Consider the following 25,885-nt stretch of genomic DNA (forward strand, 5'->3'; position numbering starts at 1 on the left):
CAAGTTGGATATTAAACTGTTTACTGCTGGATATATAGCATTAGCATTTATTAATTCATTCAGAAGATTAAAACTTGGTAAATGTTAATTGTTAAGTCGCAAGTGTGGGTCCTCAGTTAACTTTAGCTGATGAAAATATGACGACATGAGAAATGCAGCCACATTTCTTGTTAAAAAACTGTGAAAAATATTACTCTACACGTACAACAGCTTGATGTATTCGCTTTTGATTATTGCCTGTTTTATTATAGTGACGGAGTTTATGAGTTTATGTTAATCCGGATTCCGGAGTTCACTTTCGATGATCTACATATTATTATTGTAACTAATAATTTGAGGTTCACCTATGGGCTATGACGCAACACTGAAGATATCATGAACTGTAATTAATGCCTGAACAATTTACAACAACTCGTTTTGTCTGATTGTATTGGGAATCATTATATTCTCAGCATGAACAGTAAACACGCTGTAATTACATCGCATCAGGAGACAGTTTAAACCTTATCATTATATTGAATATAAACAAGATAAAACCACAAAACGAGTAAGCAGCTTAATATCTCCAGACTGTTCCATTGTGACTTTGATTGAGGAACAATACTTGTATATCTTTGGCTTTGTTCCAACTGTACCGGAGTACATCAGCTTCAGTAAAGGGTAAATTACCCCGTATGTATCATGGCTGCATGGTTTGATACTATTCATTGGTTATCTTGCTTTTGGTTACATCATATCTTTACCCGTTGATAACATCACGATTCCCGCCATCTTACAAGAAGTGCCTCATTTCTCATAGTTGGTGTCCCTCTACATGTCCCACCAGTTACCCTTGTAGTGAGATAAGTGCTCCCTGATGATGACACTTGTAACACTTACACTGGTGTTGGGTCTACCAGTCCTGCTAGTCTCCCTCTGTAACAACGGAGAGTATGAACACACCAACTCCACCACACACACCACCACCTGTAGAACCTGCTCACCGGACAGTGCTACCTCAGAGTGTTCTAGATCTTTTTTACCCTTTTTACCGGTGGTCACAACTCCTAGTAACTCTGTTACAACGTTAAAAACAGAAGAGCACATTTTAAAAGATAACCCCATACCAGCAGAGAATATAACACAGAATCATGTTGTAATAGTGGAGCCAACAACAACAGCTGATATTAACGCAGTGGATCTGACAGCAGTGGAGCAAGATGTACCTGAGCCTTTAACAGCTGAGCCAAATACAGTATTAAAGCCCTTAACGACTAAGCCAAATACAGTATTACAGCCCTTAACGACTAAGCCAAATACATTATTGAAGCCCTTAACAGCTGAGCCAAATACAGTATTAAAGCCCTTAACAGCTGAGCCAAATACAGTATTACAGCCCTTAACGACTAAGCTCCCAACATCAAATGATACAACGAAGCAGGCCGAAGAAAAAATTGCCAAAAACCAACAAAACAAAACTACAGATCATGAGAATCCAGCGACGCAGCCAAAATCTACAGTTTGGATATGGTCTATTGCAATAACCATGTTATTACTAATAGTAGCGGGGATTGTTGGTTACACGGTCAGGAAAAGATATAGGGTGGGAGACAGCATTGAGTATGTGACACTACTTGATGTCAAATCCGGTGAATACGTGTGAACACTTTAACTAAATATATGCAGTATGACGTCATACGTGTGAACAGTTTAACTAAATTTATGCAGTATGACGTCATAAAAAGTTAAAGCCTTCATTTATCACGGAATCTGAATAACTGTACATTTTTTGTTTACCTAAAATCCGCGGGGGTTTACTATACGTTTAGTGCAAGTTGACCTTCTTTTCTCATAATTTTACAACCAATAAAATGTGTAATGTTATTTTATCAAATGAATGACACTCGGAAATGACCAGTAATATTTTAAATGTCTGTTTTTCTGAAACAAAGGAGTTGGTATTTCTAGTCTTGATTGTTGGTTTGATTAATATTATTGATATCATATAAAAGCAGATTTAAAGTACAAATAACATCATGTTTAGCATTTAACTGAATAAAAATAATAAATCTGTCAAATTGACAGAGACCACGTTAACTGATATGCTGATTATAAAGTACATTAATTATTCGTACCGTAACATGATACTTACATACTGCCTGTCTTGTACACATCTTAAAACAAAAGATTAACCAAACAATTAATTTAAAAGAAGACTAACCTATTAACACCCAAACTTGTAATTGTCTCTGTTTTCCAATTTTTAGTCTCACAAGAAACGTCAACTTTACAAAATATACTATCAAGACATTTTAATTGTACAGGGGTTTCAGGAGACAGATATAACATTATACAGGGGTTTAAGGAGACAGATATAACATTATACAGGGGTTTAAGGAGACAGATATAACATTATACAGGGGTTTAAGGAGACAGATATAACATTATACAGGGGTTTAAGGAGACAGATATAACATTATACAGGGGTTTAAGGAGACAGATATAACATTATACAGGGAGACAGACATAACATTATACAGGGGTTTAAGGATACAGATATAACATTATACAGCTATTATTTGAACAGTAACACAACATGTCCGGTATTATGACGCACTGGATAGTTCAAGATATTAACAGCAAGATTACCCTTGCTAGGGCCTAGTATTGTTGTTTATCCATTCTTTGATACTTTTTATCCAGTTCTGTCGCTCTAATTGAACTGCATGTAGTATCCAAACTGTGTATTTATGCTGTGTGTATCTAATCATCATCATTTATATTGCATCTAAAACTTAAAATTGAAGTTTTGCAGGCTCCATAAATCATATCCTACATTCAAAGAAACCATGATTAACTTAGCGCTCAAATTCAGTATACTTAATTAAATTGAAGTATGTTAATTAAAAACTACCTTTGGATGAAACGCATCGCATCATCATAAATTACTAAATTACTTGGTCCGCCCGGTAATTACAGATTACAAAGGGAGGATGCATATTAAAAAAGGAACCACGGAGCCCAACTCAATATTACAATACTGCAGCTGTCTGCAGCTTTGAGAGCTCCCTGAGGTTCCCTGGGTCTTGTGAATAATCATTAACCTGGTTAGTAAGCGGTGATAATATATTGCTGTGGTCCTTTACCTCCCCCCCCCCCCCCCCACCACCTTCAGACTGCTTGACGATCTAAATGTTGAAAAGACAAGAAAAAAGGAGTTATATAGATGTAGCAGCTATTGTCAGATTGAAACCTGCCGTTTATTATTTAACAATCCAGAAGGTAGATGAGTTATGAGGGTCCGGGTGAGAGTCTTCTTATTCTTAGTGAGTTAGTGGCTGGCTGGAGGCATGAGCAGATATTTACGATATTGTGATTGGATGGATCGTAAAATCACGTGGTAAGGGTCTCGGCACAATTAGCTAGCACAGTTCCTGTCCTCATTTCTCATTACCTCAGTTCAGTTAAACCGCTCAATATTTCGGTTGTTGTAAAGTTAAGTAAGTTTAAAGACACGAAACCTCGATATAGGTTTCAAGAGAAGACAGCAGAGATCGTTAGAGAATGGCGAGTTCCTGCTTTCTTATCTTCATTGCTGTGGAGATAATCAGAACTACTGCTGCTAATGAAGGTATTCTTTAATGATATTTTAGTGGGCTACATTATTACAATTCTGAGAATTAACTATGGGCGACATTCTTAAATTCATGATAACATCAATCGTTGCTCAGTAGTCATGAGTTAAACATACAAATAACAGGTTGGTTACCAGTCAAACGTGAGGTGGAAATAGAGTGGGATCTTGAGAACTTCTTATGAAGTCAGATAACAAAAAGTGACCCTAGAGTTTAGACTTATAGATATTATAGTGATAATGCAGTGCAGAGGCACATATTAGGTGCGGTAAAAAAATCGAAATTATGCGGTACCGCACCCGACTATAAAGGTAAAATGTGCGGTAAGGTGCGGTAAATTTTTACCAATTATGCGGCAAATGTGCGACGATTTTTCGAAATTTGTGCGGGAATTGTGCGGTTTTCTTTTGCATTTTCTGAAGGACTTTGGAAATTCTAAACGTGTAACCGCCGCTCTTATCAAAAATAGGTCTGTTTATGTGTTACTGAGGGTGTAGTTCTTTACTAAGACCATGATTGAACCTATATTGAGATTCAGTTGTCTGAGAACAGTGACTTGATCTGGTAGAGATCAGGAGACAGTTATTTGAAGACGCCTCTTGATAGAGTCGATCAGATCCGATGCCTGATCGCAAATATCAAATATGTGACACGCTTGTTGGCATTGATCGTCAGTACTTGTAAACCATTTGATCCAAGATCCATTAAGCCCACTATAAAGCCAACGCTACAACGATAAAAAGGGCTGCAGGTATGATCGAAGTACGGTAACGACGAGGGTTCCATAACGCCTGGGTCACGGTCCCGAAAGGGCCTGGGTCATGGTCCCGAAAGGGCCTGGTCACGTGGTAACCGGGTCACGTGCCTAGGCATGAGTTCCAAAGGGCCTGGGTCACGGTCCCGAAAGGGCCTGGGTCAGGGTCCCGAAAGGGCCTGGGTCACGTGGTAACTGGGTCACGTGGCCTAGGTATGAGTTCCAAAAGGGCCTGGTCACGGTCCCGAAAGGCCTGGTCAGGGTCCCGAAAGGGCCTGGGTCACGTGGTAAACCGTCATTCGGTGTTGTAAAGTTAGTAACGTTAGCCTATAATGCAGTGAAAAAAAAACTTTGTATCTTATATCAACTAAATTTGCACAGTTCCGAAATAGTAACGGTGATTACAAAATATGTTCGCACTAAATAGTCTAGTTGTTTATAAAAAAAGACTTTTGAATTATTGATAATGATAAATTTATGAACTTGTGATATCTTAGAAGTTGAGTGGGAAATCGTACTTTTCTTTGCAAAGATTTCCGATGCATAAAATTTCCTAATTTATATTTAAAACATAAAATTGATAATTTTGTTTTACCTAATTATTCAGGTGTTTCGCGGATCAATTGACACAGCATTTTCGTGACCTAATATTTTAAGATGTCCAATGTTTTGTATCATGATTCTTGTAAGTTGTACTTTATTTAATATTCATTCTTCTGATGATCCCGGTTTTCGTTATATAGAAGTCAAAAATTTAGTAACAATCACCGATTTATCTTTTCTTTACTCTAAACATTCTTTGTTGCCATTTGTTCGAATTCTTGATTCATTATTCTGCATACCGCTGACCCGCATACCGAAAGTTGGTAAAATAATGAAATCAAATATGCAAATCGTAGAGCTACTTAATAACATTAATCCACAAATTCTTCGCTACTCATATACATGTAAATTCAAATTCTACGCCCAAACGTTTGTCATTTTGCAACAGACGTTTTTAAACCCAGCTGAAATAATGTATTAAAATTATACCAAATTTTAAAACTTAATTTTATTTTTCAAGCGTAGTAAAATCGCGCAAAGATAATTGCTAACTGGAGCTGTACCTACAGATCTTGGGTGGAGTCGATGATCTAATGTATTCTCAATAGACTTTGGTATCACACGTGACCCACACCCACCAATGAAAACTGAGGATACCCCAATAAAACATTAGGAGTGATACAGTGATGAGCGTCAACTAAAATTGTTTCTTTCATGCGCTAAATATCCATTGTCAGATTTGCACGTGGTAGAACAAGTACAAAAGATACCTTGATTAAAGTGTACGACCTGCAAAGCAGAGTTAATCTACTGTGATCCTTTTGTCGCCTGTATTTTACTCTTGTCGTAAGGATAGGTAGGAGTCGATAATTTTAATCGTAATAATCTTTGATTCATTAGTTCAATCCAGGTCATTACTAATTTCAAAAAAGGTTCTAAAAATCTTTCTTTTTATACTGTAAAGCTGTAAACAGTGAAGGTCTTTTGTATCAATCTCCTTTGAGGGGTTCGTTTTTAAAACTTTTATAAGAATTAAGCTACTTATCACAGCCACATATTCGAATACTGTAAAATATCTATATTATACCGTGCTTCTTTAATCTTCATACCGGGTACCTCGATAAACCGGGCATTGTCCCCAAAACTTTTAGTTAATTAGCTTGTGTTGTGCAAGAAACCGGGCATTGTCCCCAAAACTTTTAGTTAATTAGCTTGTGTTGTGCAAGAAATGTAATTTATCGTAGCTCATAATACCACACTTGGTGGTGATCTGAGTATTATATCGAGCTGTATTCCACCAGAATACGTGTGCATATATATAATTATATTAATTTCCGTGGCTGTGGTTGCAATGCGCCTAGTCTACTGGAATGATTCTTCGGAATTTCGCTGGATTGTACAACTTTCGTCTTGGTAGATTCCAAACACAAGGAAATTTTTCCTTTGGTTGGTAATATACTCAATGATGGAAGTATAGTGAATTGGCTATGCCCCGCTTACTAGTTTAGCTCTTTCTAGTCCCCTGCTATACGGCATGTAAACAGGGATTGGCTAGTTAGAGGCGGTCCGTGTAGGCCTTACACTGTGCTTTCAGCAATACTCATATATTATATATTATATAAGGCCCTAGTAATATACAAAACGCCTGACAGGTTATTTCTCCCGGGAGGCCCACTATATAGAGGTTTAACTGTATTTAAAATAAGTGAAAAGTTAGGAAAGCATCTACGACATGATGCAGATACGATAATAAGTTCACGTTATGATGCTTGAAGTTTGAATTATGGTATTGCCCATGATAAGATTATACAAACTAACTAACCTAAACACAATCAGATGGATGACTCAGTGCAATAGTCGGGGGAATGAAGACCTTGTATGTCTTCACGAAATTTCTAAGTCTCGTAATTTGGATCGAGGTTTCTCAATGTTTGCGTTCAACAGCAACTCCAAATACCCTACTTCAAGAGGCAAACGCAACAACATCTCCAAAGAACACACCAGAAATTTCAACAGCAACTCCAAGGATTCCACTTGAAGTGAACACGTCGATATCGACAGAAACTTCAACGGAGTCATCGTCGAAAAAGTCATCCTCCGATCATGTAACCACATTTTCCACTAGTACTTCATTCACTTCGGTCTCCCTGAAAACATCTGCAAATACTACAAAGATGACAAGAGACGTGACCGAAGTCAGTGTGGTATCTTCGAACAGGACCTCTCTACCGGGCGTACAGTCGACAACATTCATAGGATCGACAGTGCAAGCCAATGGTAAATCAAAAACAACAGCATATCTGAGGGTCCAGCCAGAGATTGTAACAACAACCCCAACAGCAACTCCAAGGATCCCACTCGAAGAGAAAACTACAGTATCTGAAAGGGTCCAGCCAGAGATTGTAACAACAACCCCAACAGCAACTCCAAGGATCCCACTCAAAGAGAAAACTACAGTATCTGAAAGGGTTCAGCCAGAGATTGTAACAACAACCCCAACAGCAACTCCAAGGATCCCACTCGAAGAGAAAACTACAGTATCTGAAAGGGTCCAGCCAGTGATTGTAACAACAACCCCAACAGCAACTCCAAGGATCCCTCTCGAAGAGAAAACTACAGTATCTGAAAGGGTCCAGCCAGAGATTTTAACAACAACCCCAACAGAAACTCCAAGGATCCCACTCGAAGAGAAAACTACAGTATCTGAAAGGGTCCAGCCAGAGATAGTAATAGCAACTCCAACAGAAACTCCAAGGATCCCACTCGAAGAGAAAACTACAGTATCTGAAAGGGTCCAGTCAGAGATTATAACAACAACCCCAACATCTCAAAAATCCCCATCAGAAGTTAAGACATCAAAAGCGCTGATATCGACAGAAAGTTCAACGGAGTCATCGTCGAAAAAGTCATCCGATCATGTAACCACATTTTCCACTAGTACGTCATTCACTTCGGTCTCCCAGAAAACTTCTGCAAAAACCACAACTTCAAATTCCAAATTACCAATAAGATCTACTAAAAACTCTCCATCAACTTCATCAAAAAGACCCAGGACAACACCAAAGACGGTTGAAGATGTAACTGAAGGGAGCGTGCTATCAACGAACAAGACCTATCTACCAACTGTCCAACCAACAACGTTCATAGGATCGGCTGTGCAGGCCGATGAAAAATCAAGCACTCACCCGAAATCAACAAAACATGCAACGTACAAAGGTTCATCGGATATAAAAGTTTCAGTTTCTGGAATGTCTATAGAGGAACCAAAAACATCATTCTTATCGATCGAGAAATCGAAAGAGAGCACCTCATCCGGTAGTGATCACAGTACCAAATTTTCCACTAGTACTTCATTTTCTCATGCCACTACATCAAATTCCAGAGTACCAATAGGATCTACTAAAAACTCTCCATCAACTTCATCAAAAAGACCCACGACACCACCAAAGACGGTTGAAGATGTAACTGAAGCGAGCGTGCTATCAACGAACAAGACCTATCTACCAACTGTGCAACCAACAACGTTCATAGGATGGGCTGTGCAAGCCGATAAAAAATCAAGCACACATGGGAAATTGCACAAAACATCAACTCACAAAAGCATCAAGGAGAAAGAGTTTACAAATAAATCGGAAACGTCTACAGAGGAGACTAAAACATCTGAAAAATCGAGCGAAACATCTGAAACAGTTACTGAGAATAGATACACAACATCTGTGCAAACTGAAAGCCCAACCTTTGTCAATGATATTGACAACATCAAAGAGCAGCCCATGACGAAAGTTGTCTCCACAAACACATCCTTGACTCTGGAGACCAAGACAAAGCTTCCTACAACAAACGCACCCACGACAAAAGAATCCTCTACAAAGACTCCCACAAAAAAGGCGCCCACAACTGCGACCAAAACAAAGGTGCCAACAGATAAGCCGACAACAGAGAAGCCGACAACAAAGAAGCCGACAACAAAGAAATCCACAACAGAGAAATCCAAAACAGAGAAGCCCACAACAGAGAAGCCCACGACAGAGAAGCCTACAACAGAGAAGATCACAATAGAGAAGACCAAACCAGAGAAGCCGACAACAAAAAAGCCGACAACAAAGAAATCCACAACAGAGATGTCCACAACAGAGAAGCCGACAACAAAGAAATCCACAACAGAGAAATCCAAAACAGAGAAGCCCACAACAGAGAAGCCCACGACAGCGAAGCCGACAACAGAGAAGATCACAATAGAGAAGACCAAACCAGAGAAGCCGACTACAGAAAAGCCGACAACAAAGAAATCTACAACAGAGAAATCCAAAACAGAGATGTCCACAACAGAGAAGCCGACAACAAAGAAATCCACAACAGAGAAATCCAAAACAGAGAAGCCCACAACAGAGAAGCGCAAGCCCACGTCAGTGAAGCCTACAACAGAGAAGATCACAATAGAGAAGACCAAACCAGAGAAGCCGACAACAGAAAAGCCGACAACAAAGAAATCCACAACAGAGAAATCCAAAACAGAGATGTCCACATCAGAGAAGCCGACAACAAAGAAATCCACAACAGAGAAATCCAAAACAGAGAAGCCCACAACAGAGAAGCCGCCAACAAAGAAATCCACAACAGAGAAATCCAAAACAGAGAAGCCCACAACAGAGAAGCGCAAGCCCACGTCAGAGAAGACTACAACAGAGAAGATCACAATAGAGAAGACCAAACCAGAGAAGCCGACAACAGAAAAGCCGACAACAAAGAAATCCACAACAGAGAAATCCAAAACAGAGAAGCCCACAACAGAGAAGCGCAAGCCCACGTCAGTGAAGCCTACAACAGAGAAGATCAAAATAGAGAAGACCAAACCAGAGAAGCCGACAACAGAAAAGCCGACAACAAAGAAATCTACAACAGAGAAATCCAAAACAGAGAAGCCCACAACAGAGAAGCCCACGAAAGAGAAGCCTACAACAGAGAAGATCACAACAGAGAAGACCAAACCAGAGAAGCCGACAACAAAGAAGTCCACAACAGAGAAATCCAAAACAGAGACCACAACAGAGAAGCCGACAACAGAGAAGACAAAAACAATGAAGTCCACAACAGAAAAGTCCACAACAGAGAAGCCCAAAACAGAGAAGGCTACAACAGCGAAGTTCACAACAGAGAAGTCAACAACAGAGAAGTCCACAACAGAGAAGCCTACAACAGAGAAGCCCAAAACAGAAAAGGCTACAACAGAGGAGTCAACAACTAAAAAGTCCAAAACAGACAAGCCCAAAACAGAAAAGCCAACGACAGGGAAGCCCACAACAGAGAAGATCACAACAGAGAAGAACAAAAAAGAGAAGCCGACAACAAAGAAATCCACAACAGAGAAATCCAAAACAGAGAAGCCCACAACAGAGAAGCACAAAACAGAAAAGGCTACAACAGAGAAGTCCACAACGAAGAAGTCCACAACAGAGGGGTCAACAACAGAGAAGCCCAAAATAGAAAAGGCTACAACAGAAAAGCCAACGACAGAGAAGCCTACAACAGAGAAGATCATAACAGAGAAGGACAAAACAGAGAAGCCGACAGCAAAGAAATCCACAACAGAGAAATCCAAAACAGAAAAGCCCACAACAGAGAAGCCTACAACAGAGAAGATCACAATAGAGAAGACCAAACCAGAAAATCCGACAACAGAGAAGCCGACAACAAAAAAATCCAAAACAGAGATATCCAAAACAGAGAAGCCCACAACAGAGAAGCCGATAACAAAGAAATCCACAACAGAGAAATCCAAAACAGAGAAGCCCACAACAGAGAAGCCCACGAGAGAGAAGCCTACAACAGAGAAGATCACAACAAAGAAGACCAAACCAGAGAAGCCGACAACAAAGAAGTCCACAACAGAGAAATCAAAAACAGAGAAGCCCACGACAGAGAAGCCTACAACAGAGAAGATCACAACAGAAAAGACCACAACAGAAAAGCCGACAACAGAGAAGACAAAAACAATGAAGTCCATAATAAAGAAGTCCACAACAGAAAAGTCCACTACAGAGAAGCCCAAAACAGAGAAGGCTAGAACAGAGAAGTTCACAACAGAGAAGTCAAAAACAGAGAAATCCAAAACAGAGAAGCCCACAACAGAGAAGCCGACAACAAAGAAATCCACAACAGAGAAATCCAAAACAGAGAAGCCCGCGACAGAGAAGCCTACAACAGAGAAGACCAAACCGGAGAAGCCGACAACAGAGAAGCCGACAACAAAGAAATCCACAACAGAGAAATCCAAAACAGAGAAGCCGACAACAGAGATGCCCACGACAGAGAAGCATACAACAGAGAAGATCACAACAGAGAAGACCACAACAGAGAAGCCGACAACAGAGAAGACAAAAACAAAGAATTCCACAACAAAGAAGTCCACAACAGAAAAGTCCACAACAGAGAAGCCTACAACAGAGAAGCCAACAACAGAAAAGTCCACAACGAAGAAGTCCACAACGAAGAAGTCAACAACAGAGAAGCTCGAAACAGAGAAACCAACAACAGAGAAGCCCAAAACAGAGAAGGCTACAACGAAAAAATCCAGAACAGAGAAGTCCAAAACAGAGAAGGCTACAACAGAGAAGTCAACAACAAAAAAGTCCACGACAGAGAAGTCCACAACAAAGAAGCCCACAACAGAGAAGCCTACAACAGAGAAGACCACAACAGAGAAGACAACAACAGAGAAGCCGACATCAGAGAAGCCTACAACAGAGAAGACCACAACAGAGAAGCCTACAACAGAGAAGCCTACAACAGAGAAACTAACAACAGAGAAGACCACAACAGAGAAGCCTACAACAGAGAAGCATACAACAGAGAAGCCTACAACAGAGAAACTAACAACAGAGAAGACCACAACAGAGAGGTCCACAATAAATAAATCCTCAACAGGAAAGTCCACAATAAATAAGTCTGAAACAGAGAAGCCCACAGTAAAGAAGTACACCATAGAGAAGTCAACAATAAAGAATTCCACCACAGAGAAGCCCAAAACAGAGAAGCAGACAATCAATGACATCACCGAGCCAGAAGAGTCCAAAAATTCAACAGTGGCCCTGTCGAAATCGTCCGAATCATCAGGAGAAAATCCGAGCAATACTGCACTTCATTTTCTTCTTATCGTTATAGCTGTTGCTGGAACTGGTTCTCTCATATACATCGGCCTGATCGAGTCTGTTTCAAAAAGGCCAGCACCTTCAGCCCTAATGGTTGATCCAACAATTTCAAATGTCTAAATATCATAATATTAGATATCAATCTCTCATCTGATAATTGTCATAATTATTCATAATTATACTCGACCAATTTTTAGATATTGAACAAAACCTGGTTTAAGGAAATAATAATTGTATATAATTTATTCCATTTAAAGTTTGCTGACTTAACAATAATTGCACTACATAGAAATTTTAGGAGCATGTGTAATTTGTTCAAGAGTATAATAATTGAGTAATTGATATTAATTGTAAATTACGGGAATATGTTGTTAGATATGCAAATAATATGAACATATCGTTAAATATGCGATTTGTAAATGGTAGTCGTGCCTCATTGACAATATTACTATAGATGACAATATTATTGTGATGTTACAAGACTTATTGAATGAGAACTGGCAATGAAACTGTTTTAAAGAATGCCTGTATTTACATGACGAGCCATAACGACTGAAAGCTTTGCAAGTAAGAAAGATCCTTCGGCTTCCTGTAATTGGCTGGTTGCACTTGTGTAACATTGTGGCTGTTGGAATACACCGAAGTAAAATAAGTGTCTAGATTAAAAAAAAAAAAAAAAAGTACAAGTAGATCAAGTTTCAAGTTTTGTGAATGTTTTGCGACCTGTGTCTGACCAGTCTACGATATGATTTTATATTTTTCTGAGACAATAATTTAATTTTAGCTTAGTAGTGATAGAATTGGGATGTGAATTTTTATTTAAGTTGTTAAATTTAATTCTAATTCTAATTATTATTCAATCGTTTGAATGTCTGACATAAAATATCAATCACTCGATAATGTTTGTTAGTTTAATATTCTGTGAGCTTTTAATGATACCGGACGAAATTACAATTTTAAGTCACTCAACACCTAACATAATATCTTTGGTATTTGGTAAAACTGTAAGGTAAAACCACTTTGAATTGCATTTACACGGATTGTCTCTAAATGTACTTTTTGAGTAGTTTGCCGTTGCAAATTATGATAAAACCTCTCTCATGATCAGCACTACAATCTCCGGCAGGGTCAGCTTTTAGTCTACTTGAAATCGTGCATATTGTTATCAATAATTGTAGTCAGTCCCGTTATGAGACTCTCATCAATTCTCATCATATTTCTGGTGTTCTGTCAGGCTGAAATGCTTATTAGACGTGGAGAACAAACCGTGAATCCAAAACATCCAACAAAGTCGCCCGCAAAAGAGGATCATAATACACCACCTCAGAAAATGAAGACTGAAGTGTTTGAACAACCAGACAGCTCGACCACAAAGCACGTGATAGAGCACGTGACAGAACACGTGATAGAACACGTGACAGAGAAAAATAGAAGAAACAGAGAAGAAGATAAGCTCTCTAATAAGAAGGGGTCCCCTGAGTTAAGCCTGCAGGAGAAAGTGCTGATATCAGTTCTCCTACTCCTCCTTTTAGTTGTTACAAGTCTATCCATCACATGGTCCTGGAACAAAGCTCAAACCTCACTCACTAATCCTGAGAGAGGACCCGAGGATTCAGATAATATCAATAATCTGTCTGCTTTCTCGACATTATCTAACTCTGTATTTGAGGTGGTAGAGCTTCAGGAACTACATCTTGAGGAGAGTGGAGAGAGATCTGTGAGAGAAGGTGGGGGAACATCAGCTTCACTATTCAACCCCGCCTCAAATTAGAAGCTGGCTACTGGCGGTGAATCACAGTACTACCAAAACAGTTTGTCCGAATTTTATTTTAACTTTCAACACAATATATAATTTACATGTGATTACTCTAATTAACAACCAATAAACAGTTCTATTTTTAACTCCTTACAGAGGTAAGACTGATGAGAAACACTGGGCCAACTCTGTTTGAACCTTGTATTTGAGTACCACTTAATTTGACCCTGTCTAACTGAAGAGTCTGTAAATACTCCGTCACCTCTCCACAGTACACCCAAACTAACCATACACTTGCTCAGCGTCTAGTTTACAGTTTTAACTTTGCAATGCGTCCCTTAGCAGTAATACTCGTAGTGAGACTGTTATTATGTTCAGTGTGGTTTGTTACAGTCAGTGAATGTTTCCCACGTGGTTCAACGGCTCAACAGAAAGTTCAACAGGAGGTGTTGTCTGGAGAGGAGCAAGGAGGACCTGAGATGGAGACTGTAGTCACGGAGACTGTAGTCACGGACACTGTAGTCACGGAGACTTCAACACCTGACAACGGAGTACAAGTCTTAACCACGGACAATACATCAGATCATACAATATATCCAGGGACAGTGTCGGCTACTACAACATCTTTTTCGTTAAGGACTGATACTCCTCCAAGTAAACCAGTGATAACCGGTTCATCATCAACAACAAATAGTTCCCCTTCCGAAGGGACAGTAGCCATCAGCCTGCTGCCATATACGTCAAGAGAATCAACATCTAAGGAGCTACCGGAAATTTCCACTGACGAAAAGACCTCCGTTTTGCCAAAATTAGAGCCTGCCTCAACAGAGCCAGTTGGATCCAAAGAGAGAACCCTAAGATTAACAGTGCCCACAACAGTACTGATAGCATCTGCCTCCGCAGTTCTGCTAGGTGTGTTCGGCTACGCCAACTTCCGCTACTGGAGAAAGAGACGTCAGGAGATGAACTTTAACATCTCGTACGTGTCCCGGCCTTGAGGACATAAGGACGATTCTTTTAGAACTTAGAAATTAGATATCTAGTACTCACTACTCTGTATTAAACTTAAAGACAATTTGTAGTGAAACATTGGGGAGGGTTGAATTTAGGATATTGTCTTTAATGATTGTGTTTTAAATAATCCAATACTGTGTTCGGCTATTGTGATTGCGAACAGTTAAACCTCTATTCATCGTGCTCAAAGATTTACCGGACCTAACCCACCTCTATTTATGTATTTATAAGTTATAGCCATCAATATTTCCGTCCCCGAGAAGCACGGTAAATATAGATTTGTATGTTCAATTCACATTTTGATTTAAATTTGTATTGAATCGTGTGATTATCATTATAATATTCTTTCATTAATTGTAAGAAATTTGTCCCATCAATATAACGATATAATGGTTTGGACGATTAAGATGGTCTGGTCAGTGGTCAATGTCCGCGTCAAAAAAGCGCAAAGTTCCTGCTTACTGTAAAAGTATGTCTGATCCTCAAATTTTCACCCATCCGCTATTATACTAGATAGTAATATTTGTATCTTTTTATGCATAATATTAATTCTTCTTCTTTAACCGTGTACAGTTCGTACTAATTGTTACCCCCTGACTCAACCAGCAATTCACCAATTTTAAGTTTGAAATTTTTACCTCATCGGTTAACTGGTTAAGGGATGTAATGGGGTTTAAATTGTAAGGACTTCATTACGTAATGACGTATTGGGAGGGGGTAAGCTGACTGTACTAGAACGCAGTTTTCAAGTGCAGTCCCGTCCGAGTTACAGCTACAAACAGACGTACCCTGTCTAGATTCATCCACAAACCCTTTATTAGTAGTTCACAGTGCGGTGGTATCATCCACACAATTAAAGTACCCCAAATTGGTGCGAATCCTTTAGTTGAGTACCCCAAAGGTAGTCGTAGCTCGTTCCCGTCTATGTTTCAACCCAAGTTGGAACATTTCTCTTTTACTCGTTAAACTTGTTGAGCAATGCGGCTATTACCACTTATCTCGGGATTGCTACGCCTTGCAGTCTGGATTAAAGTACAGAGATGTGAGAATGTCCCGGACCAGGCTGCAAAAACCACGTCTCCCTCTCCTTCTTCTTCAGACATTTTTACTAGTCCTAACGGTGTCCCAACCAAACTGCAAACTAGTGGAGGATACAACACACACCCTACATTACAGAACAGCAGCAGTCCTCTCAGGAACATTACAGAGACCAGATCGGAGGAGTCAGCTTCAGAATCATCTCCCTCCAACACGAAGGAGTGGGGAACTGAAACGCCTTCCTCCAAAGAGCCTATGCTGAACTGCAAGTTTGAATTATGCTTGGTACTGATGATCCTAGTCCTAGTAGTCGGAACTGTGATTACTGCTCTAGTGTACTGTGGACGGAGGAACAGACACCACACCATCCAACACACCGTGTATACATCTCCTGGTTCTGAACTTAACACTGGTTTGAAGAGTGGATCTTGTGCTCTGACACTGATGGACGATACTAACGTGTACGCTGATGCTGTAGATTTAGAAACTGAGGGCATTGCAAGGAGGGTAGCAAGTACGGACAACTCTGTTAGACCAGAGAAACCTGCTAAACCTGCCAAACCTGTTAGATTAAACCATAACTATGTCAACATAAGCATACAGACTTGTTACACTAAACCATAACTATGTCAACATAAGCATCCAAACTTGTTACACTAAACCATAACTATGTCAACATTACCAGCTTACACAAGTGTTGAGAATTAGTGAAGGGTATAATATCTGGACTACAGCGAGATTGGACTGTTATTAATTATTATTTCAATACGAGGTTAGTATGATATGAATTGAGATGTTTATGAAAGTCAGTCGAAAAACCTGTTATTTCTTTATATATTATCAATTTCGATCTCTACCCATGAAACGGCTCATTTTTATTTGTTCTTGAATTATTAATGATTACTGTTGTATGTTTATAAATTAATTTACATAAATTATCATAGTTAAGTGAAATGCTCGGTAAGTTCCATTGTCATGATTAAGATCAAAAAGTTGTCAAAAGTCAAAACAAATCGTGATTTACTATGAAAAAACTGTTCGTATCATCTCCTAATTTGTTTCAGTCTAGCGCTTTGTTGGCAATGGACCCAACCTATTACAAATCATGATCTAGATATAAGCTGTAATTTACATCATACACAGTGTATGTATTATATTATACTGATGATACAATTCTCTAGAAAGAGTAAGATGATAATAAGATAATAGAAGTAAAATTCCGGCGGCTACGATTAGTATTAGTCATGTTACGTAATTATTCTAAGAATTCTAACCTCGTGGTTTCATCCAAGTCACAAAGGTATAAAGTATCATAATCAGAACATGCAATGGAACGGAATTATATCTTGAGAAGACAATGAAATTGTTTCTAGGCCGGACTCCATAACAAGACCCTTACACTCGTCATTGTGAGACTCCATGGTCTAACAGTAATAAAGTGACACACCACTCTGCACTGTAACACAATACCACAACAATGAAACAGATTGATGAGTAGTACCTTCGTATCCGCTCAACACAAATCATCGGTATTTCAGTTTGACCAACCTTTCCCGGTACTGCACAAATCATTGGTATTTAAATTTACATAAAAAGCGTAGACATGTAATATTAGGTTGAGCAGCCGGTTATTTGTTGGATGATGCAGGCAGTTTTGTTAATATCGTTGTTTGTTACAGCCTCTATACAATCTCAAGACTGTGAACCTGGAGAGCACGAATACACCGACCCAGCTAACAACTCCACGTGCAAGGTCTGCCCTGATGGTTTTATCTCTGCGCACGACAAAAAGGACATTTGCCAGTGGGTTGTTAAGAAGAAGCGGACTTGTGAGGCCGGGGAATACAGAAGTTACAAATCCCACACGTGTAGCCCATGTCCAGAGGGGACGACTAGTAAAGCTGGAGCTGTCAAGATGCAGGAATGTAGGTCCGGTAATGTAACCGCTCCTCCGGGCCAACTAACTGACAGGGTAACAGAGAGAGCTCCTATAAACACGACCACGGCACACGAGGTGACTAGGCCACAGGTTCCAGTAACATTGCGCAGACCAGTACACAGACCAGTAACCAGGAAGCCAGTTGTACCCGAACAGTGGAGGCCTGGAATAGGACTGGTAGTGGCCCTGACTGTGGTTCTGGTGGCAGGAACTTCCTCTGCAGCTTTCATCTGCTGGCAGAGGGCATCTGAGAAGGCATCTGAGAACTTAATAGCGGCCAGACCGAGACCGAAACAGTTTAGAGTAAGACTTTCAACCATTAATGCTTCCAACTGTTCTTCTGTTTTCAGTAGTGACGGTGATTTCCAACGTGGTAACGGAAGACCGGAGAGTTATATTACTGCAGAGGAGCTCCAACGTGAGAGGACTGAAGCAGAGTATTTTGATAATGTGGGATCTTTTCAGGAGTCAGACTACGTCATCGCAGACTCAACCTTAGCAGGGTCCCAACCTGAACCACAACCCGGATATGTTAATAATTCCAGTAAAGTTGGACTCCATAAAGCTGAGTCCACAGCGACGCTGGACGATGCGTCTGAATACGTGTAGGCGACCCTTATTTCAGCTGGATTTATGGTGAATCTCTCATATCCGGAGTATGCTGAAACAGCTGTACAAAACAACAGTACACACGAGGACGGAGGAGATGCCGGAGGGAAATGAATACGTGGGCCCAACATCAGACAAAAGAGATGAAGACGGGTAACTTGGTTCTGGAGACGAGGACGATGTTTACTCAGAGGGATCAGAGGGTTTATAAGAGAAAAGTGAGGAAGAGAGAGGAACGTCAGAATCTGAACAATGCGAAGGTTAGAGGGACCTGGATAATCAGTACGTGAACATGTATACCATTAATTATTAGCTGAGCAAAATAGCGACTAATTATATTAAATAATGTGCTGTTCAAATAATGATTAAAGTTGTACCATGTTGGAAGACTGTGACCCGAACTATTTTATTTTTAATACGATTACTGATTTTTCACAGTAGCTCATAAAGTCATAAGACTTGATGAAACAGGTCTGAGAAACTGCTATCTTATAATGCTGAGTGCTATAGCGACAACATTGTTATAGCAATAACATTGCTATAACAATCAGATGTTGCCTGCGCGGCGGGTAGCAACACTGTATTTGATGAGGGTAGGAGCTAGTTTAAATTTTACAAGAGATAATCTTCAATTGCAATAAAATATTGATCAGAATGTTTAAATTTCAATTTTGTAGCGAATACTCGAATATTACAATTTAAACACGAAATAACAAAAGCAATTTGAATCGTTGATCCGTGGATTCGTGATCTTTCATGTGCATTCTTTTTTGCTCACTTTTTTTTGCTCACTATTTAACAGTAAAGTTTAAAAGTAATTAAAAAAATATAAATACGAATTATTTCGTTGTTTGTGGCATAACTATTAATCAAAGGTTTTTTAACTACATCAATAATTATTAATGGTATTGCATTAGTTTACGGCAGTTAATATTCTCTGTTTTTTACTACTTGTTCAAAGAGTGTTGGTGTCAACATAAATTTAACCACTGTACCATTCGAATTAAAATAGAGAACTGGTAAAATAAGTCACCACGATAGATATCATGAATTGTAATTCTGTAACATTAAACCATTGTTTTTTAATATGACATCAGCTGACATGGCCAATATTTTCTTAGAGTAGCTACAGGAGTAAAGGTTGCACCATAAATCATCAGTAACGCTGCAATTATACAAATGCCACACCAGTACACTTCTACACTACTCTCAAACGTTTTGATATTCTGATATTTTAATGCAATACTTGTCAGCTCTTCTAGTTTTCCTGCATCTAGCAGTCCCGATAGAGTCCAGCTGCAAGCATGGAAAGTACGAGTATACGGACCCAGTGACCAACCAAATAACCTGCAAGATTTGTCCAGACGGCCAAATTTCAGGACACTCTAAGAAGCACACCTGCCAACTTATCCATGATAGATCAAGAAACTGTACGGCAGGATCATATGGCTTCAAAACCATGGGCTGTATCTCTTGTCCTGCTGGTAGAATGAGCCCTGCTGGAGCTGTTAAAGTTCAGGAATGCAAGAAAGCTGTTACAAACCAGACTGTAACGAATGAGGCTGCCACTCAGCTGCTGACCACACCCGAGCGACAGGAAACATCATCAATAAGACCATCAGTTCATCCAACCATACCAAAGATTCCTACTACTTCTCCACCCGAGGGGACAACAGAGCCTTTAAATCACATGACAACACCAAATATACCAACTAAACCTTTACCAAAGGAGCTTACATCTAACACAACAACCAAAGTAACCCAACCAAAGATACCGGCAACAAAGAAGCCAGTGTCAGCTGCGCCTCCAACAAAAGCACCCACTAAGAAAGGGCCCCCCGTAGGCCTAATAGTGAGCCTGCTGTTAGTGTTTCTAGTAGTTATGGGGTCAGCCGGCTACATCGTCTGGAGGGTCACTTCACATCGCAGACAGGGCGGAGGTCTTCCACTGATCGAGCCTAATGGGTTCACAAACCCCACTCTTGTAGACGACGAAACCCCAGTTTCTCAGGGATTTGGACTTCGCAGATATAAAAGACAGGACAGTAACTACGTTTGTACGGATGAGCTGAAGCTGGAGAGTGAATATGTGGAGGCGTCACAGGTCAGGATATCTAGCCAATACGAGGTGCTGCAGCTGAAGGATGACGGAAATCAAGGGAATGCTTCCGGATCGAAATGCAGTGCTGTTGAGAATACTCCAGAGTCAGAGTATGTCCTTTCTGACCTAAAGAACACTCCAACAAAGCAATCTGAGTATGTAAATACCTATTCAGTTGGAGCTAAGCCAAAAGCTCAACCGGAATCCGAATACGTTGTTGCAAGCCCATTCCATGCAGGATCACAGCCAACAGAAAATAACCAAGAATCTGAATATGACGTCCCCAGAAATCTAAATAATATTACAACTCCAAGAGAGCACCCTCAGTACATGAACACAGTTGGATCCAAGCCTACAAAGTTAACTCAACCAGAATCTGAATACGTCGATGCCAATCCATTCCACACAGGACCACAACCTACAAAACCGGAGTACGTTAACACAGGTCTTGGTCTCACCCAACCAACTAACACGGATATGAAGGAAGAGTCCGAGTATGCTTACGCTAGTCAGGGTCAACTCAGATTCCTACGGAACCGTCCAGAACCCGCAAAAGCTTCAACAAGCAGGGAGCAGGGGAGCTGGGGTCAGGGGGCCATGCCTGAGGAGCAGGGGAGCTGGGGTCAGGGGGCCATGCCTGAGGGGAGCGAGTATGTGGAACCCACATTCCAGCAATCTATATACGAGAATGAGGAGGGAATTTACTCTCAGTGTCGGAATGACAGCTAGGGTGAGGGACACAGTCTAGTGTGAGGGACAATGACGTTATGATAGTGATATCTCTTATTATCGACGCCTCGACGGGGTCAAAAGGAAAGGTCCGTGATTTTGATAATCAGTACTTTCATCTCATGGATCCGGACGCTCTCATCATATTATTGAAAAGAACAAATTTAACATTAAAGGCTGACAAGAGTTATCTAGTCCCCAGTCCCCCTTCACACTCCGGATATACAACTTAAAACTTACTGAAAGTTCTAAACTGACCTGATTGACGTTAGTGCTGCAGCTGGGTAGAAGAGACTGAATGTGTAGCTGAAGGTCCCCCCAGAAAGGGAGCAGGTGAGCTGCCCATGTGTCTCTATAGTGGAGCAGTACTTTCTCTTCTTCTGAACCTGGATTTGTTTTATCACTAATCGACCGGATACAGTGTGAGAACTCGTATTATTATGAATATTTGTGTAACTGTGTTGTGTTTGATTTCTAGCTTTTAAGAGACTTTATTATATAACTTATTTTAATTGGTGTCGGTGATTTTAAACTTTGCATAAGTTTCAGGATACTGATTATTGCAGTTTTGTAGGTTTTTTTTATATCAGTGATTTTAAACATGTGGTATAAGGTGATTTAGCAATTCGGTACTCTGTCGGTGGACAATTAATGCAGACGTTAAGGCACACTTGCCTTAAACATCCCTTTACTAAGCGAGCAAAAGTTTAAAGCTGTTACGTAGAAGAAACTGTTATTTAGCTAATTATTGATTTCTTCTTTGAAAGTAAATTGTCAATTTCTTGTTTTCTAGCATAACTGAAATACGAAACATACAGAAAACACGCGTTACCAAGTTCAATGTGAGAGATGATGGGCAGGGTTTGGGGGAGGAGCTCACAGAACATCATGAGAGAGCTGATAAACGCTTGCGGAGTAGAGGTGGAATAGTCCAGAACTTCCTGAACCAGCTTAGTCCAGCTGGTGTCACTTGAGAGACTTGATCCTGAGTGAGGTTCTCATTCTGAGCTAGTTATTGTTTAATTTTATTCAAATCAAAAATAGAACATAAATTAACATCTTAAAGATCGGATAATTAGGCAAGTGAAGTTTCACTGCAGATTAACAAGGCGGATAATAGATAATTGCTAACGCCACAAATACCGAGTCTGAAATGCTGAACAATAATAATAACAATTAATTAACCATCATCTCACCAGTGGTAAAGGTAAGTAAAATGTTAGCGATGGTATGCTGCAGAGTGGACATGGTGTTAGCTATAGTAGCTGGAGGAGGAAGTGAGAAAAGGAGGGTGTGTAGTTGTAGCAGCGGCTTCACTATCGACATATCTGAAATAAATATGTCTACATTTCTCAATTCTCATTCACCATCAGCTGCATTATAGGTATCTGAATAAACTTGTCTGCATTACTCATTCTTATTTCATTCCATGTTTGGGGTTTCGATTTGTACGTTTTAATTCTGATTTTTAAATTATGCAGCTTTATATAAATCTGGTAGTATATAGTAGTATAATACCACTATATACTATATTATATAGTATTATATAGTACTGCGCCTAATTAGTAATTTCGGATTTACTTATTTTATAATTATTGTTTCATGGATTTCTACTGCCATTAAATGCTGTTCTGATGAACTGTCCATCGAAAACATGGAACCTTTTGAGCATTTAGCGCTAACCATCGCGTTTAGAATATCGCAAAAGAACCCAAAACTGGCCACGAAATAAGAACTTTAGAGCTTTAGGTCCTCAAATTAGGATCGTAAAATACATAATCAATATTAAACATTTTTGTCTCTTGACACCACTTTGAGAAACTAGTACAAAGAGTATTGCTAATACCAAAAATCCTTAAAACATCCTTTTTTTTCTTCACGGAACATATTAACTAAATTCCATAGTCCTACAAACGTTTCTTACCATAAATTATGTATACGAAGTTGATTGTTCCACGATAAGACCGCTAAGTTTTAACAATAGAAACAATGTGGATTTATGAATTATCTGAAACTAACATCTATCACAAACAAAATACATGCAGACTCTATTTAAAATCATGGAAATTCAGATTTCAAGGATCTCATGTGCCCCTTAAACTTACCTTATATAAATTGGACAAATTATCTAATAATATGGACAATTTCACTAGAGCAATAGGGAGATTACCTTACAATGCACAAATTATAAGCCGTTCTAATTCTATATATAATCGTTATTTTCTGCGAGTCGACATTTACGACAAGTCAACCAATTCATTAATTAATACTTGAATAATCAGAGACACTCAAAATTATGTTTATCTCATTCTGAACAGAAAGTGTTAATTATAAAGGTTATAATTAGTTTTAGCTTTTCGTCCATGACCATCTGTTTTACAGAATTCACCATCATTTTTAAAAATCCATCGACACACTCGGCATTTCTGAATCTCGCTCCGAATGGAATCTTCGTTGAATTCCTCTCGAGCAAACAGTTTCCTGCACCCAGTACACTGAAGATCGAGAGAGGTAGCCTCTGTTAAAATATTGTGAGGCAAGCAGGAGTGGAATATATATTCAGTTTCTACAGGAAGAGCGTCATACGACCTGAAATAATCAACATATCTCCCTGATGCTTCTGAAACCATCTCCATGTCAACGCCTGTCTTCAAGGTCTCGTACAGGGTAAACATGTTTAGAGTTCCTGCTGCCCAATATATCACCAGTCTTTCTTCCAACGGTCGTTTCTCCCAAACATTCCGCCCACCGTCTCTAGTGTTTCCAGTAGAGTAGAAGTTTGGTGAACATTTCAGGGAATTTCTGGGAATTCTCCTCATGCACGTTTTCCATCCTTTCAGCAGGTGAACAGAGTTAATATCTATGTTGTTCCTCTCCTTATTCCGGGGACTGATTCGCCAACTCAGCACATTAATCAGCTGAACATCAACAACATGTGCCAGCCAAGTACCGTGCATCTTGTGGAATGTGTCCGCCTCATCTCGGCAGTCAAACATCAGTTTGACTGGAGTGGGGCTCTCTAGAACATCTCTCAAGCCACTGTCGAAGGCTGGTCTTCCCATGGTGGTTATATCAAACACGTACACGGTGCAGTCGTTTGTTCCTATGAAGATGACATCCATGGGCCCGGTTCTAGCGAGGTTATGTTTCTGGCAAACAACTGAGACATAATCTTCCGACTGCAAATCCCTAGCAGCTTCAGCAACGTCCCCTACATCGTCCAACCACACTATGTTGGGTTCCCCTTTGTCAACCTCGATACAAACATCACACATCTTCACTAACTTCCCTCTATTTGTGGCCTTAAGTTCCTTTAAGATAAAGAGCTTTTCACAACATCCACACTTCTGCTTTTCATATCTTCTTCTGAGCTTATTTTGTCATTCAGAATCTTCATCGGTAGGAATTGATTGTAAATGTACCTTTTGTGTGGCAAATTCTCATATGATCTCAGATAGTCAACAAACTTCTGGGATGCTTTGAATATTAGATCCGTATCTATTCCGAATACCAGCTTATAGAAAAGTGAAAACAGATTGGCGGTCAGAGCAGATTTCCAATTTTCTCTAGCGGTTTGTTTCTTGAGTTCCTCATCATCCCCAAATTCTTCGACATCTTGCCTTAAAGTGTAGCATCCCTTCTTGATGTAAGTGTGAATCGACCTGACCAGGCCATTGAGTCTTGTCGTTTTTGCTGAACCATTTTTATATTCACTTTTCTCGCGAAACATCACCTCGAGTAGCTGTATATCTAAAACTCGTGCCAGCCAAACATTATGCATCTTATGTAAAGTATCAGAACTGTCCCTGCAATCGAACATAAGCTTCACACAATTGGATCCTTCTAGAATGTCCTTTAACCCCGCCTCAAAAACAGCGTCACCAAGAAGCTTCACATCAAAAACATACACTTTTGAATCATCTGTTCCTATGAATATGGTGTCAAGAGGAACACTTCGAGCTTGACGAGTTGACTTTTGGCAAATAACTGCGATCGTTTTCTCTAGTTTCAACTCTTCGATAGCGTCCATCAGAGTGAATTTATCGTCCACCCAAAGGACATTAGGTTCATCTTGATCAACTATCCTGCATATCTTGCACTTCAGGCGCCCGTTATCCTGCAGTAAGCCGAAATCTTCAGAGGGAAGATTCTTTTTACAGCATACACACAATTGACCGATCTCATAAGATGTGTATGTGCGGGCTAAAACATCTGATGGAAGGAACGGATGACAGAGGTACTTGCTGGGGGGTAAACTCGCACATGATCGCATATGATTTGCATACCGTTCCGATGCCGCAGCCAAGAATTTCAGATCTTTGGCTTCCTTGAGAGAATCAAATAGTGAGAATATGTTGAGAGTACTTGCTGTCCAAACTTTTACAATTTCTTCCCGAATCGGCCGTTCTGCCCATACATTTTGTCCGCCGTATTTTTGTTCGTAGTAGTCTCTATCTAAGCACTCGTCATCTTTCATGAATGGGGAAGCTTTCTTACGTTTGTTTGCGATATATTTTTTGATACAGCTTTTGAAACCTTTGGTTCTAAAGATCGACATATCAGGAGATTCATCTGTGTTTAATACAAGGCTTTTTCGGTGCATTACCTCCAAGATTTGAACGTCGAAAAAATTTTGAAGG

At 39.8% G+C, this 25,885-nt stretch overlaps 2 protein-coding genes across 3 annotated transcripts in view; one reads left to right on the forward strand and one right to left on the reverse strand.

Moving 5' to 3' along the window:
* LOC134812651 (protein virilizer homolog) overlaps positions 1 to 25,885 on the reverse strand; it is a 41,631-nt gene that overhangs the window by 8,724 nt on the left and 7,022 nt on the right. For both annotated transcript variants that reach the window (XM_063820145.1, XM_063820144.1), the window contains exons 3-5: positions 22,442 to 22,573; positions 22,078 to 22,230; positions 21,504 to 21,631 (exon numbers count right to left, since the gene is read on the reverse strand). In XM_063820145.1, the coding sequence (XP_063676215.1) occupies positions 21,504 to 21,631; positions 22,078 to 22,230; positions 22,442 to 22,573 (413 nt within the window). The remainder of the gene's footprint in view (positions 1 to 21,503; positions 21,632 to 22,077; positions 22,231 to 22,441; positions 22,574 to 25,885) is intronic.
* On the forward strand, positions 6,750 to 12,858 carry LOC134812635 (mucin-2-like). Its single transcript, XM_063820122.1, has one exon. It carries the CDS (start codon positions 6,777 to 6,779, stop codon positions 12,177 to 12,179), a length of 5,403 nt encoding a protein of 1,800 aa, XP_063676192.1. The 5' UTR covers positions 6,750 to 6,776; the 3' UTR covers positions 12,180 to 12,858.

This window comes from Bolinopsis microptera, chromosome 3, assembly GCF_026151205.1.
Source record: "Bolinopsis microptera isolate Bmic1 chromosome 3, MBARI_Bmic_1.0, whole genome shotgun sequence".
In the NCBI taxonomy this organism is placed as follows: domain Eukaryota; kingdom Metazoa; phylum Ctenophora; class Tentaculata; order Lobata; family Bolinopsidae; genus Bolinopsis; species Bolinopsis microptera.

Bases quoted from the DNA above. Each gene is read 5' to 3' on its own strand.
- LOC134812635 (XM_063820122.1), top strand. From the start codon at position 6,777: ATGAAGACCTTGTATGTCTTCACGAAATTTCTAAGTCTCGTAATTTGG.